Below are 14,041 nucleotides of genomic sequence, written 5' to 3'. Positions count from 1 at the left end.
GCCAATAGCTGACTTATTTAATTTATTTTTCATAAAATAATTTGTAAACAGCCCTCCTCTGCGCTTCTCATTGGTTGCACCTAACCAAAGCCACTTTGGGCAACAATAACTGACTTATTTAAATTATTTTCCATTAAAAAATTTGTAAACAGCCCTCCTCTGCGCTTCTCATTGGTTGCACCTAACCAAAGCCACTTTGGGCAACAATAACTGACTTATTTAAATTATTTTCCATTAAAAAATTTGTAAACAGCCCTCCTCTGCGCTTCTCATTGGTTGCACCTAACCAAAGCCACTTTGGGCAACAATAACTGACTTATTTAAATTATTTTTCATTAAATAATTTTTAAACAGCCCTCCTCTGCGCTTCTCATAGGTTGCACCTATCCAAAGCCACTTTGGGCAACAATAACTGACTTATTTAAATTATTTTTCATTAAATAATTTGTAAACAGCCCTCCTCTGCGCTTCTCACCTAACCAAAGCCACTTTAGTCACAAATTCCAGTGTGTTTATATCGAAGAAGGATGGTAGCTGGCCTACATACTATTTGGAAAATTGGTGGGGACTATCTCCAGCTAAAAGCTTAGCACCCGGACGAAGTTAATGGACAGGTGGAGCCCAATAACTGTGGGACTTAGTCAATATTATTTCTTTCCTTTTCTATTTATTTCTTCCACAAATAGTTACAAATCGAGCACAACATTCCAGGTATTGGTCAAGTATTGGTAAAGCGATTATTTATTTGGCAAAGAAGTAAACATAATAAAACTACTAAATGTAACATTTTAAAGCTGCATCTGTGGCCGAAGTGCGTATATCCTACTTCATGGCCAATTTGATAGCAAGATATATACTGGATATAAAGATTGCAGCAATAGCCAGCTTTTTGAGATTAGCACGATTCACGCCCTTTATGGTGCGCACCACATCCATGTTTAAGCGAAACACATTACGGCTTTCTTCAATAAACGCAGCACGAAGCTCGTCGTCAAACTTACCGTACTGCTCATTGAAAACCCGGCGAAGTTTTGACTTTAAAACGGATATTTTCATGGGGAAAAATGTAGCCGCACAGCCAGGTGGACATATAGTAACCTGTGCTGGCATAGGACGCGCCTGCAAATCTTCTTCATCAATAACACCTTCACCGGCATTGGCGGCGGCCGTTGCGGTGGCAATAGCCGCAGCTGCGTCGGCTTCAGCCTGTTTTTGCTGCTGATCGCTGTCCTTTGAAAACACCCAGAGTTTGCGAGCTATCATACGTTTTTTTTGCAACATCTGGCCGCCAGACATAAGAGCCATGTACATTTGGTAGGCATATGCGAAGAGAAGCAACTCGTTTTGGGCAGCAACCTTTTCTAAGTGTGCTATATATTTCTTTACGCTTTCTCGGGGTTCATAGGTGTTCTTCCAATCAGCACCATAGAAGTGAGAAAAGTCCTTTTCGAATGCCTCAGCCCGATATAGCTCCTTTGGGAGCAGGCGCTCTGGCAAATGCGTCTCAAAGAATTTGTATACTTCGTAGAAAGCAAGCAGTCCATCATACCAAACTTCGTCATCAGACAGAGCTAAAGTTTTCAGTTCACTTAATTAGTACATCCTACTATTTATTATGCACACTTACCAAATGCAAACTTTGCATTGATAAGAGTATCGCTTAAGTTGTGTACGTCCTTTGTTGCTTTTCGCAATTCTCTAGTAAATTTCATATCAACGTAATCATCTGCGCCCACTTTTTCTTTCTCCTCAACATTATTTTCTGAGGCCAATGGCTTTTCCTCGATTACTGACATGACGAAACTTTTCCGCAGTAATAAAGTGCTCTAATTAACTTAATTTCAAACTGAACGTGATTTGCGGAACAATAAAGCGTCCTATATTTATTGAATTTCGAACTGAATGTGATTTGTCATTAAATACGCCGTATTTGTTTTTAAAATCAGAGGTGTGTATGATATATGAACATCAATATCGATATCGGAACATCGGAATCGCTCCCGATTTGTTATATATCATTCGCTGTGTTTGCTACCACAAACAACAGCAAGTGAGGTTCCATCACTAGCTTAGAGCGGTGGACGAAGTTCTTAATTGTTAGTTCATTGCAATTGTTTTGTTATTTTAACGTATATTTTCAAAGCAAAGTAAGTGTTGGAATATAAGCAATGTGTTGCTGGTCGTCGTGAGTGTATTTTTAAAGTGGCTAACAAGTACACGCATAAGCAATATCATATATGATTACTAACACCAAACTGCGCTCTATCATAATTAACAAACAACTCTTTTATTACTTGCTGTGCTCACACAACAAAACACAAACATACACGCGCCCAAATATAATACAAATTACAACACAACTACTGGGTCCTTGGTTCTACTGTCCTAGCTTTTGTTTCTTCTAAACACATACCACCCCACCACTTCCCCTATCCAACAGTTGCTTTAGTAAAGCGTACAGAAAAGAAAGAAAAAAAAAACAACCAAAAAGCAATGTCGGATCTCTTTACCACTTTTGATAGCAACGGTGGCACGGGGCACTGCACCACGTCTAACGATATTGCAATGGCATCGCCCTCACAACACAGCCCCATGACAAACAATAGTAGCTCATCCTCACAAAATGGTGGAAGCGGTGGCACATCAACAGGCACAGCTACAATCGGTGGCGGTGGGTCCGCGGCTGGGAAAGGCAATCACAGTTCAGCAGTAGGCACTGAAAACACACCCGTAAGGATAACATTAAGACTCCACTATAGAACCCCCCATACATAGCTGAGTGCGTCCACTTTTTTCAGATGCTAACGAAACCACGTCTCACGGAGCTTGTACGCGAAGTCGATACGACAACCCAACTGGACGAAGATGTCGAAGAATTGTTGCTGCAAATAATTGATGACTTCGTGGAAGATACTGTAAAGTCGACGAGCGCCTTTGCCAAGCATCGCAAGGCCAATAAAATTGAAGTGCGCGATGTACAGCTGCACTTCGAACGCAAATACAATATGTGGATACCCGGGTTTGGAACCGATGAACTGCGGCCGTACAAACGCGCGGCGGTGACGGAAGCACACAAACAGCGCCTGGCTTTGATTCGAAAAACTATTAAAAAGTATTAGAAGTGTGTAGCGTATTGATAAACTCAAATAACAATTCCCAATCCTTATTGGTTGCTGACTGCAGTATAGGAATATCTTATAAACGGTTCAAAATCAGCTTCGCTGTCTGATATTTGATCTAATGTACAATAAATCACATTTCATAGACAATTTACTATATTTCGAATTTAGTATTGGATAATTTACTTCTATTCGATTCCATAAAACTGAAGGCGGGTTCACAGTTTTAGTGTTGAAAGCAGAACTCTTCTTTAAAAACTTTCTGATAAGTTTTGGTTTGAATAAATTAATTAGTTTTTATTTTAATGAGGTCTTTTTATGACATTGTTAAATAGTCTCAGTAAGCACTTTTACTTCAGGCTGAATCGTAACTGATTACAGGAGAAATGACTATATTTTTTTTTATTCAGATTCAGTACGTGATAAACTCCAAACTAATGAGCGTTCATTATTTCTATGCTGCTTCGAACGGTTGTGGGACTTTAAATGAGTATTGCGTTGAAAAGTCTGGTTGCATATTTCACAACTGCAAATAAAATAGAATGCGTTAAAATAAAGCCTTTTAACAGGTTAAGTAGGGGGTTTGCATCCAATAACAATAACTTACTGATAGGGCCTTTCTCCGGTATGTATTAATTCGTGTCGTTTCCGGCCAGATGCTGAGTTAAAAGTCTTGCTACAAGTCTTGCATGCATACGGACGAATATTGGTGTGTATGCTGCAGATATGGAATATCACAAAAGTTCAGACCAATAAATGTATAAGTTATTACAAATTACTAACCGTTCATGCATGGAACGCGATGTGCTATTGTGAAAGGCCCTGCCACAGTGTTTACAAACGTAAGGTTTCTCGCCTTTGTGGGAGATACGTACGTGAAGTGATAGCAAGTGCTCCGTATAGTACTTTTTACCACACTCTGTGCATTCATAGTTTTTAACTCCGGTGTGACGAAGCATGTGCAGTTTGAAATTACTTTGGTCGGTAAAGTGTCGGCCGCATTGATCACAGACATGGTCTCGGCGACGCATTTGACGTTTACGCTCGACAATCTCTTCTTCGGTGAGACATTTCCAGCTAACATATTTCTTTTTCACAGCATGCTTTTTGTTGGTATCGATCTCAGAACTTGTAGGGTATTTAGTTGAGCTCGTGGCCGAATTGGTTTTGCTTTTCGCGGGTTTGGATGGAAGACCGTCGGCTTCGGCAGTACTATCGGGCAACTGTTTTCTCCTGCTTTCTTCGTTGCTGCCACTGCTATCCGTAAAATCCTGATTGTCTTCATCCTCACCACTCGTGACACTGCTTTCATCAATGGCACTGATAAACTCCTTTTGCATTGTTGCAATCAATGATTCGGGATCTTGGGCTGTTTTATCCTCTTCTGGAATGCCAAATAAATCTCGCGCATCTTCGAAATCATCATCTATTTCATCTACATCTTGGTTTGCCGCTTCTAAAGCTGCTACCTCATTATAAACTTCTTGACTTATTTCCTCGTTGTCATCATAGTCATCGTCATATTCTGTGTCAGGCACAGGTATTGCTGTTACCTTCCGATCATTGTACTGATTAAGAAACAATTTTTGAGTCCTAACGCAACGCTCACGAAAAATTATAACTTGATTCAAATCAAGCACGCACAAAACGCAAATGCACGTCGGCAATTCGGGTTTGTTGACAAGCTGCAAAAAAATTAATGTATTCATTTTTAACAAAAAGACTGTTGTTTGTATTAGAAGTGAATGCACTTGAGCCACCTTACCTGTGTACCCAGGAAAAGCTCTATTTCATCCAACAGAGGAGCATTCTTTGCTTCGAACAGATTTTTTGAGTTCGATTTGTAAGTTAAGCCACCGCATGTCCGACATTGCAGTGGCATTTTTCAAAATATATACAATTTCAATATTCAAGTACAATGTCTGGGTTATCAACACCTAAAACGGATGCCTTTAATAAAGCGGCAGCGTCAGCTGCTTTTTGTTGACATTCGCTGTTAATAACTGTAAATACAAGAGGAAGAACAATTCCGTTTTTTTGTATATCATACATCTATAAAAAATGTTCACATCAGATAACGAGTCCTAATTTGGAACCAAGTGTCCTTTGTTAAAATCTACCATAAAAAGAGGTTCTAGGATAGCAGTCTAAGATCTAGTGTACTGTGACAGTTAATTAAGACATCCAATAATTAAGACAGAAATGATTTTAATTGATAATTCTTCTTCTTGTAAAACTGTTATTACATGTATTGTGTGCGTTTCACGGGGAATGAATTCGCATTGGGATTTGTTTTAAATGTATATCTTTCGCGTATTTATTCTATTGTTTTGTGCAATAGTTTTAATAAATGTTCGAGGAAATGGATGAAATGCAACGTTTTTGCCGCGTATGTGGCAAAAAAACCATCTCCGATAAAAGAATGAACCTTTTTTCAAATGATAATAAAGGTATTTTACGTTGCTTACGACAAATCACAAATTGCTGGGTAAATACACGAAATAGAAATGTTTGATTTAATCATTAAAGCTATTTCTGCAGATCTCAAATGTGCCCGATTTTCCTTGCAACATGTGTGTGGAATGTCATTCATTCTTAAAAAAAATTAACTCTTTCCGAAATCGCTGCATGAAAATAGAAAACTTTCTCTCAAGGAACAAAGTAAAGCTGACCGTTCATTTACAGCATGCGGTTGAGGTGGAACCTCAGATACAATCACAACCGTTGCCAGCTGATGCGGATCCTTTACAAATTGAAAATACACAACTGAATCTCAAACCAGCTTCATCTTTGGACGGAAACTGCGTTAAAGCAGAACCATCCGATAAAACGCTGGAGAAAAACGACGGCATTGAACAGAGGGAACAAAAATATAAATTAACCGATTGGGATTTTAACAATCAAGTCGATGCCGATTCATATTTACAGAGGCATGATGATGCAGATATGTCAGCAATGGCTGCGGATCTGCCTACGTCATCAGAAGAAACTACATCTGATACGCAACCAATAACAACACCGGAAAATGTGAGTGAAAATCAGTCCAAGCAACGGTCCAAAAGATATACAATACGTCTGGGAAAGCGGCTCGTACAGGTTAAGATGACAAATGAAAAAAAACGTATTGTATGTCGTCAGTGGCCGGTGTCCCAGCCATGCATTTGTGAGCATTGTGGCCGTCAATTTAAGGACGTGAGCAATTTAAATATTCATCTGTTGCGGCACACCGGTACAAAGAATTTCGAGTGCGAGCAATGCCATCAGAAATGCTATACGTTGCATTTGCTTCGGCGCCACCAACTGAAACACACAGAAGGTCCTTACCCGTGCACCTTCTGTGGCGTTGAATATAGCACGAACAGCTCCAGGGTGCGCCACGAAAGGTAGGTGAAAGAACTGGATAAAACATATCCTAAAAACTGGAAAACAAATTTATTTGCAGAGAGGCTTGCAAGAAAGGTCGAGGCCCCCAATCTAGATACGATGTTATAAAGAGAGGCGAACGTACTTTTCAGTAAGTTAGCAACACTTTGAATATAATTGAAAACAATTATTTTTCCCCCCCATTAATAATTGTAGTTGTGATGTCTGCGATCTCTGGTTCCTGCGAGCTGGAAACTTAACCCAACACAAGAATTCCGTTAACCATAGAGAAAATGAAAGACGGCAACAGCGTAAAGTCAGATCAAAAATAAAGAAATAAATACCCGAAAGATACGATTCTCATTTCACCAATGAGTTCAATGCATGGCCTACAAAAAGCGGGTAATTAAATAGTAAAACCAAGAATTTAATTTCCTTATTGTGCAATTTTCTGCAAAAATGCAATATCTTGATTTGGTTTTCAATCAAATTCTTCAGCAATCGTCTCATTAAAATGAAATTCAATATCTTCATCCGTGGCTCCCTGGGTACTGTTCTGCTGCGGTTGGCTAGCCTTTTTTTGATGAAATTTCGATCGAAAATGCGCAGTCAGATGGGTTCTTCGCTGAAAATTAACATCGCAAAAGTCGCAGCTAGAAATTGAATTAAAATTATGAAATGTTCAATACGACTTAAACATTAATAATACCGAAATGGGCGTTCGCCTGTGTGTATCAGCTCGTGGTTTTTTAAACAGGCTTTGGTTTTGAATCCCTTGGCACAAAACCTACATATATATTTATTTTTACTGGTCGTTAATGAAGTTTCTTGAATATGTGTCCGCCTATGGAAAATGCATTTAACAATACAAAAAGAACGCTAATATCAAATGGGGCAAAGATTCCTACCTTTCATGCCGACAGCGGCTAGTGCTTGACCCGAAGCGCTCACCGCAATACTTGCAGGCGTAGGGTAACTCCCCCTTATGTCGCACACGTATATGTGTTTTTAATAGATGCGCTGTATACTCCTTTTGACCGCACTCCTTACATTCAAATGCTTTAACCCCCGTGTGGCGAATCAAATGTATTTTTAGGTTGGCTTTATCGTTGAAATTTCTGCCACATTGATCACAAACATAGTTCCGCTGGCGCATCTTGCGTTTCATTTCTATCATCTCAGCCTCATTAAGCGACACCCACTTTATGTACTTTCTTTTCTTGACTGGTACTTCGGTTTTGTTATTAGATTGAACTGAGGGTCGGGGATTTTGGGCTTTTGGTGTGGGCGGTGATTTTATAAGAGAGCTCGAAGAAGATCTTGCGAAATCATCAATCTCTTTCAGAACTTGAGATTTTAGACTGCTGCTACGACTGGAGCATTCCTCATATTTGTGTTCAAACTCCGGAGAGCTGACGTTTTGTGTTTCATAATCTTTGAATGCAGAAAAATCCACAAAGTCTTTTAGATCGACCTTCTGATCGGTGATTTCGTCTTTCGCATCTACGTCAGGCTCTCCACTATTCAGCGGATCCATCTCATCTGTTGCTGGCGATGGTAACTCCTTGTCATTGTCATCATCAAAGACATTGTGTTTTCCACTCAACAGGAGCTCATGGGTTTTAATGCAACGCTCTCGGAATGTTATAGCGTGATTTAAATCTAATAAACAGTAGGCGCAAATGTGGTCTGGCATGTTTAACTCATCCGTCAACTGACAGGATTTGTGGAATCAAAACTTGTGTGTATACATTTTAACGGTAGCCATCGCACAATACTTACCCATATCCCAGTAAGTGCTTCAATCTTTATAAGAATCCCATTGTTCGCCTCGCTGAATAGGTTTTTCGCATTTAAATTATAAATGCGCTCACCGCATGTTCTGCACCGAACTGACATTCTTAATATACGGCGCCTCTCTAGTTTTTTTGGTTGCTTAAAACTTAAAAATTCCAAACATATCCTGATATGCAAACAGATTGTAGTCAATGTGTACCTACCTAATCGGCAAAAGTAAAACTCCCGCAAAAATACCAAATAAAAAAGCGATGTGCAACACTTGATCTGATTTTTGGGATGAAATTTCCATTTTAATGGGCAGCGTCGAACCGTTATAAAAGTGTATATTAAAAAAAACGATTTATTTAGTATAACACACATTCTTATGTGTTCTGAGAATTACACTTTACTATGACGGTTTATTTAAGATTCCAGCTCTTCTATAATTACATCATAAAACTCCATGTCTTCTTCGGTAATAATGTCATCTTCGTTAACATCTTCTAAAATACAATCGTCTTCGGAACCATCATATTTGGATGTATCATTCCGTTTATCGTAGGCCTCGCCAGCTTTTTTAAGATGCATTTTAGACCGGTTGTGAATTCTTAAATATTCACTTCTCTGAAAAGCTATATTGCAGATATCACATCTATAAAAGCAAAAGTCGTAGTCAATTAGCAATTTAAACTCATTTTAAAAACTCACCGGAAAGGCCGTTCGCCTGTGTGAAGGATCTGATGCTTTACCAAGCACGATTTGGATAAGAAACCTTTGCTACAAATTTCACACTCAAACGGCGGTTTACTCAGATGTGTCCTGAGAATTACATGTAATTACTAAATATAGGAATGAGTCTGTTGTATTTTGTACCTTTCATGTCGACAGCGACTAGGACTTGTGTAGAAACGTTGGTCACAATAATTGCATCCGTATGGCTTCTCCCCTTTGTGACGCACTCTTATATGCAATTTTAGTAAATGCAGTGTAAAATATTTGTTATCACATTCCTGGCATTGGAATTTTTTAATACCCGTGTGACGCACTAAATGTTGTTTTAAATTACTTTTATTATTGATACGCTTTCCACATTGGTCACACACGTAACCCTTGAACTCAGGGGTTTTAGTTGAATCGCTCTTTGTAATCTTCTCGGAGATACTTCTTTTGGCTGAATTTGTGGGTTTTTTAAAAGTTTTGTTTGAAAGGTTAATTTTTTCAAACTGTCCAGTTCCATTCTCAAATCGCCCAGTTGAGCTGATATTACCTAAATCTTTTGGCAATATTTTACTGATGCTAGACGCCTTGCAAATTTGAGTTGTTTCTGATTGATCTACTGCTCGAGGCTGTAGTGTTCTTTGTGCGGGCACATCAGTATGGTGTCGTTTATTACTAACAGGAATAGAGCATTTGGCATTTGCAAGTGCACGCTCCTCTTTAAGAATGTGCGCGAGCATAGGTGATATTCGTCGCTTCATGACACTGATATTTGCAGGCACAGGAGGTTGTATATTCGGTGACAATTGTATTTTAACATTAACTGCTCCATCTAGGTCTTCGGAATCTTCATAAATTTCAAAACTGTCCAACGGGTCTATATTACCCAACTCAACATTGTGTTCCTTCATAAAGTCTGCATATTTCCCTTGTTTTGCACTGAACAAAAGGCGATTTGTTTTTATACACCGTTCTCGAAATGATATCGCATGGTTTAAGTCCAACAGACAGCAGGCGCAAATATTTTCAGGCATACCTGGTTCGTCGCTTAACTGCAAGTATAAATTTATTAATATCTACAAAACTGGGCCCATAGATGGCATTACGCATCCTCCTTACCCAGATGCCAGTGATAGCTTCGATCTTGCGTAGAATTTCGTCCTCAACTTGATTAAACAGCGGCTTTGCATTCAGATTAACTATAATCTCGCCGCAAGTTCTGCAGCGAACCGACATTGTTGTTCACATTTATTGCGTTTTATTGCTATAATTTACCCTATTATTATCTTTAACTAGCACGTATCGTTTAGTGGAATCCACGCCAAGTTGTCTAAAAAAGTATGTGCACAGTTCACTAGCCTAAAATGTACATAAAAACACCACATTGAAAAATACCAAAAAAAAACCATATAAAACCACACAAATTGTATTGAAATAATGTTAAAAAATCTAAATAATGGGTTAGCATTTTAAATTGCTTTGAGACAGGTATTTTTTATATACTATTTTAATGAGAAGGGTTCTTATATGCATATACGTTTTTAAATGTTTTAAAACGTTTTCACAAAATTATTTATTTTTGAAATATTTGTATTAAGTTAGATATGTATATTACACAATAATTTTAATTTAGAGTACTAGCTACAGAGGCCTCAGACTCGCATTTTGAAAATCTTGTTCATATATAATGTACCCAAAGGTTAACACTATTAGGGTTTTTATTGTTATAATTTGTTTTTATGGGTTTGCGAACGTTCATGTTGCGTCAATTGATAGTTTCTCTGAAATGTCAAGTTGCACAGCTCGCATCTGAAAAAGCCCATAAGAAATATTCAAAGATAGATGTTTACAAACATACATACATATGTAAATTTAAAAAAAAAAAAACTTACTTATAAGGCCGCTCTCCTGTGTGCGCTCTTTGGTGTTCCGTGCGGTGAGACGTTTTGTTAAATCTTTTTTCACAGTACATACATTTGTAAGGATATTCCCGAGTATGAGTTCTAAAAAACAAACAAGACGTTTTTAAAACTACTATAAATAACGCTGAAAATGTAATTACCTCTCATGAGCAAGTCTTGAAGAATTGTCATTAAATTTTCTTTTGCAGTTTTCAAGTCTGCAAATAAACGGCCGCTCGCCATCATGTGCCGTGCGAATATGCATTTTGAGTAAATGGTTTGTGTAATATTTCCGCTCGCATAATTTGCATTCGAATGATTTGTTGCCTGTATGGCGGAGTAGGTGCAATTTAAAATTAGTTATGTCCCTGAAGTGTCGCCCACATTGGTCACAAATACGATCGACGTGACGTTTTTTCGGATCTCTTTTCGTTCGCGGCTTGTTCTTTGTTAAGTTTTCATTTGGTTTACTGCTTTCAGAAACATCTTCAGCCGATAAAACAGGACTGGGGTTGTTTATTTTATTTTCATCCTCCTCATCGTCTTTGTGTTCTGATGTGCTATGATTGATATTAATTTCCTCATCACTTGTCCCGGTAATATCAGCCTCAGCTTCATCAATAATAAATGTATTACTCGTATGTGTCTTAACCAAATCAAACAGTCGCACTTGCGTGCTGATGCATCGCTTCCGAAAAGCTACGGCTTGGTCCAAATCAAATTGGCAAGGCATACATATATGCTCCGGCATATTGGGAAGATCATCCAGCTAGAATTCAGAATTATTATTTACCCCCCAAAAGCAGTTGAATAACTTACCCACACACCTGTCAGTATTTCTATCTGGCGTAACATAACTTTGGCCTCATTCTCAAAAAGGTGCTTGGAACTGCCGCTGTAATTGATTTCACCGCATATTCGGCACATAGGTTTGAAAGCCATTTTCCAGACTCAACTTCACGCAGACTGCTTTGGTTTGGGAAAATTGAACGTTGATGTCGACCAATATTGAGAACTGATATTAGTCTTAATGCTTGTAAATGTGAATGGCAAAATCAGCTGTTCAATGATTTGGAATGAAAAAAACGCGCACACTCGATCACTTATTCAAAAGTAGTGTTTTTTTTACCTACTTCTAAGTTTTTAACTTTTTGCATAAATTTTCAATATGTAATATTGATTTCATTTAAAAGATGAAATTTTAATTCAACGATTTTGTCTCTGAAAATTGGCAAATCTGCTTTCGTCATTGCCATATATTCCTTACCAACAGGTAACACTCACGCACATGCATTTTGTTTAATTATATACATACATAGTTTTATCATTTTTTATATTTATTTTTCATTTGTCAACTAATATACATTTGTAAATGTAAACTTTGCAGGGCATTGCATTTGAAGGATCGTTTTCATAATTTTCGAGCACAGCGTATAAACAGTAATATGGTATGTGCTACATTGAGCTTTGTAATTAGATTTGGTATTTATGTATATACATATGTATGTATGTACTAAACTTACAAAGGTTATGAACCTGATGGATTCTCCTTTACATTATTTTTGTGCTTCTTGGTTTGTCGATGTTGGCATAATTGGCAGCTGCGTGCAAATGCTACGTCGCACAGATCGCACCTATGTATGTATTTCGAAAAATGTGTTGCTAATAAAGAACTTAAATTTGCAACATACTTATATACATACACATAAGTATGTACATACATATTTAGATAACTTACCTAAATGGCAGCTCCCCGGTGTGCACTCTGAGGTGCTCTCGCAGCTTGCATCCCGTACAAAACCTTTTGTCGCATATGTCACATACATATCGATAATCCCGTATATGTCTCCTGGGGAAAAAATACTTTAACCTTTCCTTATGGGGTCTACATTACCTCCGTCACTCACCTCTCATGAATTCCTCTTATTGTGGAATTTTTAAATTTCTTACCGCAGTTTTCATAGCGGCATGGGTAAGGATTCATGTTTTCGTGAAAGGTACGAATATGTCGCTGTAGAAAGCAGTTTGTGTAAAATTTCCGTTCACACAAATTGCAAGGAAATGGCTGAATTCCGCTGTGTCGAAGTAAGTGTAATTTAAGATTTGTTATATCCGTAAATTGCTGTCCACATTGCTCACAAAGAAGGTCGAACATGTATCGTTGCTGGGAACCGTTTTTTTTTCTCTTTTTTTTAAGTATACAACCTGTATTACATTTATTGTTCGCTTTTTGTTTGCTTCTTTTATGAATTTGTCTTGGTTTCTTTTTTATAGTATTTTCCTTTAATTGCGCGTCGGGGGCCTTACTTGTTTTATCATAATTGATTAAGAGATCCGATTTCTTGTCGTTAAAAAAGAAGTTGGTGAGCACAGAACTGTCTGCTAAAGCATCATGGTTGTCATGACTTTTTTTGGTTTCACCATCATTAAGGCTGTCAAGTAGAGAGTTTTCGGTTGCTGAAGGATACTCGACGTCGCTATTTGCTTCTCTGTCTGAGTTCGGAACTATGTAATTTACGTCCTCCTCTGCCGGCGTCTGTTTGGCGTTGCCTTCAAGACTGCCCGAAGGGTCTGTATTTTTACCTTCCACACTGGCCCTATCTGTATCAACATCCTTCAGCATACTCTGTAATGATTCAGTGGACAGCCGCTCATGTGTGTTTATGCATCTATCTCGAAAGTCAATAGCTTCGCCCAAATCAAATTCACATAAGAGGCATATGTGCTCTGGCATGTTGTCAAAAAAATCCAGCTGAATGAAGATTTTAATAACTTCTATGTAGGAAATATGTATAACTCATCTTACTCGTAAGCCGGTTATTTTTTCAATTTGGTTAATAATCTCGCTGCAGTCTTCATCTCCATAGAGGTGCTTAGCTTCCCCGCTGTAATTGCGTTCCCCGCAAAGTCTACACATCGGCTTGGAAGTCATTGTCGTTGATATTATCAATTATTTTCGATGTACCATTGCCAATAAAGCTTTGTTTTTTTGTAATATTAATATTTTGCTCATTTACTCTTGCAAATCCTTTAACTTTTACTCATTTTCCAGATAAGACCGACTCCACAGCCAACGTCTACATGTGAATGGCAAACTTGTTTTACCAAACAAAAAAACAGCTGACTGGCTTTCCTTCAGTTTTATTTTGTTTCTCTTTTGAT

The 14,041-nt window shown here is 38.1% G+C and overlaps 7 protein-coding genes across 12 annotated transcripts; 2 read left to right on the top strand and 5 right to left on the bottom strand.

The window, feature by feature from the left end:
* Positions 1-712: 712 nt before the first annotated feature.
* Positions 713-1,897, bottom strand: LOC115623897. Its single transcript, XM_030518451.1, has 2 exons — positions 1,628-1,897; positions 713-1,571 (listed from the first exon to the last, which is right to left on the bottom strand). The coding sequence occupies exons 1-2, from the start codon at positions 1,794-1,796 to the stop codon at positions 823-825; spliced, it is 918 nt and encodes a 305-aa protein (XP_030374311.1). The 5' UTR covers positions 1,797-1,897; the 3' UTR covers positions 713-822.
* A 118-nt stretch (positions 1,898-2,015) lies between these two features.
* Positions 2,016-3,273, top strand: LOC115624017 (transcription initiation factor TFIID subunit 12). 3 transcript variants are annotated; one of them, XM_030518592.1, is made up of 3 exons: positions 2,016-2,147; positions 2,523-2,730; positions 2,799-3,273. In XM_030518592.1, the coding sequence occupies exons 2-3, from the start codon at positions 2,566-2,568 to the stop codon at positions 3,117-3,119; spliced, it is 486 nt and encodes a 161-aa protein (XP_030374452.1). In that variant the 5' UTR covers positions 2,016-2,147; positions 2,523-2,565; the 3' UTR covers positions 3,120-3,273. The 3 variants fall into 3 exon arrangements, with proteins under 3 accessions (XP_030374452.1, XP_030374450.1, XP_030374451.1); XM_030518590.1 differs by having other exon boundaries at positions 2,056-2,147; positions 2,390-2,730; XM_030518591.1 differs by lacking the exon at positions 2,016-2,147 and having other exon boundaries at positions 2,212-2,730.
* A 140-nt stretch (positions 3,274-3,413) lies between these two features.
* On the bottom strand, positions 3,414-5,040 carry LOC115624206 (zinc finger protein 700-like). Its single transcript, XM_030518813.1, has 4 exons — positions 4,885-5,040; positions 3,903-4,804; positions 3,727-3,837; positions 3,414-3,645 (listed from the first exon to the last, which is right to left on the bottom strand). Exons 1-4 carry the CDS (start codon positions 4,999-5,001, stop codon positions 3,522-3,524), a joined length of 1,254 nt encoding a protein of 417 aa, XP_030374673.1. The 5' UTR covers positions 5,002-5,040; the 3' UTR covers positions 3,414-3,521.
* Positions 5,041-5,449: 409 nt separating this feature from the next.
* On the top strand, positions 5,450-6,832 carry LOC115624210 (zinc finger protein 675). 2 transcript variants are annotated; one of them, XM_030518818.1, is made up of 4 exons: positions 5,450-5,607; positions 5,661-6,502; positions 6,562-6,633; positions 6,699-6,832. In XM_030518818.1, the coding sequence occupies exons 1-4, from the start codon at positions 5,470-5,472 to the stop codon at positions 6,820-6,822; spliced, it is 1,176 nt and encodes a 391-aa protein (XP_030374678.1). In that variant the 5' UTR covers positions 5,450-5,469; the 3' UTR covers positions 6,823-6,832. The 2 variants fall into 2 exon arrangements, with proteins under 2 accessions (XP_030374678.1, XP_030374679.1); XM_030518819.1 differs by having other exon boundaries at positions 5,461-5,569.
* A 56-nt stretch (positions 6,833-6,888) lies between these two features.
* Positions 6,889-8,386, bottom strand: LOC115624208 (transcription factor Ouib-like). The gene is made up of 4 exons (XM_030518814.1): positions 8,265-8,386; positions 7,391-8,196; positions 7,192-7,326; positions 6,889-7,135 (listed from the first exon to the last, which is right to left on the bottom strand). The coding sequence occupies exons 1-4, from the start codon at positions 8,379-8,381 to the stop codon at positions 6,964-6,966; spliced, it is 1,230 nt and encodes a 409-aa protein (XP_030374674.1). The 5' UTR covers positions 8,382-8,386; the 3' UTR covers positions 6,889-6,963.
* Positions 8,387-8,660: 274 nt separating this feature from the next.
* On the bottom strand, positions 8,661-10,291 carry LOC115624205 (zinc finger protein 436-like). The gene is made up of 4 exons (XM_030518812.1): positions 10,098-10,291; positions 9,135-10,030; positions 8,970-9,080; positions 8,661-8,913 (listed from the first exon to the last, which is right to left on the bottom strand). Exons 1-4 carry the CDS (start codon positions 10,212-10,214, stop codon positions 8,685-8,687), a joined length of 1,353 nt encoding a protein of 450 aa, XP_030374672.1. The 5' UTR covers positions 10,215-10,291; the 3' UTR covers positions 8,661-8,684.
* A 259-nt stretch (positions 10,292-10,550) lies between these two features.
* On the bottom strand, positions 10,551-13,921 carry LOC115624209 (transcription factor Ouib-like). 3 transcript variants are annotated; one of them, XM_030518817.1, is made up of 5 exons: positions 12,403-12,448; positions 11,699-11,848; positions 11,041-11,648; positions 10,871-10,981; positions 10,551-10,787 (listed from the first exon to the last, which is right to left on the bottom strand). In XM_030518817.1, the coding sequence occupies exons 2-5, from the start codon at positions 11,819-11,821 to the stop codon at positions 10,703-10,705; spliced, it is 927 nt and encodes a 308-aa protein (XP_030374677.1). In that variant the 5' UTR covers positions 11,822-11,848; positions 12,403-12,448; the 3' UTR covers positions 10,551-10,702. The 3 variants fall into 3 exon arrangements, with proteins under 3 accessions (XP_030374677.1, XP_030374675.1, XP_030374676.1); XM_030518815.1 differs by lacking the exons at positions 10,551-10,787; positions 10,871-10,981; positions 11,041-11,648 and adding exons at positions 12,618-12,728; positions 12,787-13,631; positions 13,686-13,921 and having other exon boundaries at positions 11,744-11,848; positions 12,403-12,513; XM_030518816.1 differs by lacking the exons at positions 10,551-10,787; positions 10,871-10,981; positions 11,041-11,648; positions 11,699-11,848; positions 12,403-12,448 and adding exons at positions 12,458-12,541; positions 12,618-12,728; positions 12,787-13,631; positions 13,686-13,921.
* Positions 13,922-14,041: the final 120 nt, after the last annotated feature.

Source organism: Scaptodrosophila lebanonensis, unplaced genomic scaffold, assembly GCF_003285725.1.
Source record: "Scaptodrosophila lebanonensis strain 11010-0011.00,11010-0021.00 unplaced genomic scaffold, SlebRS2 tig00000053-arrow-pilon, whole genome shotgun sequence".
In the NCBI taxonomy this organism is placed as follows: domain Eukaryota; kingdom Metazoa; phylum Arthropoda; class Insecta; order Diptera; family Drosophilidae; genus Scaptodrosophila; species Scaptodrosophila lebanonensis.
This window is presented reverse-complemented; position numbering and strand designations above follow the sequence as displayed.

Bases quoted from the DNA above. Each gene is read 5' to 3' on its own strand.
- LOC115624017 (XM_030518590.1), top strand. From the start codon at position 2,494: ATGTCGGATCTCTTTACCACTTTTGATAGCAACGGTGGCACGGGGCAC. The intron at 2,731-2,798 runs GTAAGGATAACA...CACTTTTTTCAG, and splicing joins TAGGCACTGAAAACACACCC to ATGCTAACGAAACCACGTCT.
- LOC115624205 (XM_030518812.1), bottom strand. From the start codon at position 10,214: ATGTCGGTTCGCTGCAGAACTTGCGGCGAGATTATAGTTAATCTGAAT. The intron at 10,031-10,097 runs GTAAGGAGGATG...TTATACTTGCAG, and splicing joins AAGCTATCACTGGCATCTGG to TTAAGCGACGAACCAGGTAT. The intron at 8,914-8,969 runs GTGAGTTTTTAA...TTGCTTTTATAG, and splicing joins ACAGGCGAACGGCCTTTCCG to ATGTGATATCTGCAATATAG.
- LOC115624206 (XM_030518813.1), bottom strand. From the start codon at position 5,001: ATGCCACTGCAATGTCGGACATGCGGTGGCTTAACTTACAAATCGAAC. The intron at 4,805-4,884 runs GTAAGGTGGCTC...ATTTTTTTGCAG, and splicing joins AGCTTTTCCTGGGTACACAG to CTTGTCAACAAACCCGAATT. The intron at 3,646-3,726 runs GTAAGTTATTGT...TTTTATTTGCAG, and splicing joins ACCGGAGAAAGGCCCTATCA to TTGTGAAATATGCAACCAGA.
- LOC115624210 (XM_030518818.1), top strand. From the start codon at position 5,470: ATGTTCGAGGAAATGGATGAAATGCAACGTTTTTGCCGCGTATGTGGC. The intron at 5,608-5,660 runs GTAAATACACGA...CTATTTCTGCAG, and splicing joins GACAAATCACAAATTGCTGG to ATCTCAAATGTGCCCGATTT. The intron at 6,634-6,698 runs GTAAGTTAGCAA...TAATAATTGTAG, and splicing joins AGAGGCGAACGTACTTTTCA to TTGTGATGTCTGCGATCTCT.
- LOC115624209 (XM_030518815.1), bottom strand. From the start codon at position 13,811: ATGACTTCCAAGCCGATGTGTAGACTTTGCGGGGAACGCAATTACAGC. The intron at 13,632-13,685 runs GTAAGATGAGTT...ATCTTCATTCAG, and splicing joins AAAAAATAACCGGCTTACGA to CTGGATTTTTTTGACAACAT. The intron at 12,729-12,786 runs GTGAGTGACGGA...TTTTTTCCCCAG, and splicing joins ATAAGAGGAATTCATGAGAG to GAGACATATACGGGATTATC.
- LOC115623897 (XM_030518451.1), bottom strand. From the start codon at position 1,796: ATGTCAGTAATCGAGGAAAAGCCATTGGCCTCAGAAAATAATGTTGAG. The intron at 1,572-1,627 runs GTAAGTGTGCAT...TGAAAACTTTAG, and splicing joins CAATGCAAAGTTTGCATTTG to CTCTGTCTGATGACGAAGTT.
- LOC115624208 (XM_030518814.1), bottom strand. From the start codon at position 8,381: ATGTCAGTTCGGTGCAGAACATGCGGTGAGCGCATTTATAATTTAAAT. The intron at 8,197-8,264 runs GTAAGTATTGTG...AAATCCTGTCAG, and splicing joins AAGCACTTACTGGGATATGG to TTGACGGATGAGTTAAACAT. The intron at 7,327-7,390 runs GTAGGAATCTTT...CATTTTCCATAG, and splicing joins AGCCGCTGTCGGCATGAAAG to GCGGACACATATTCAAGAAA.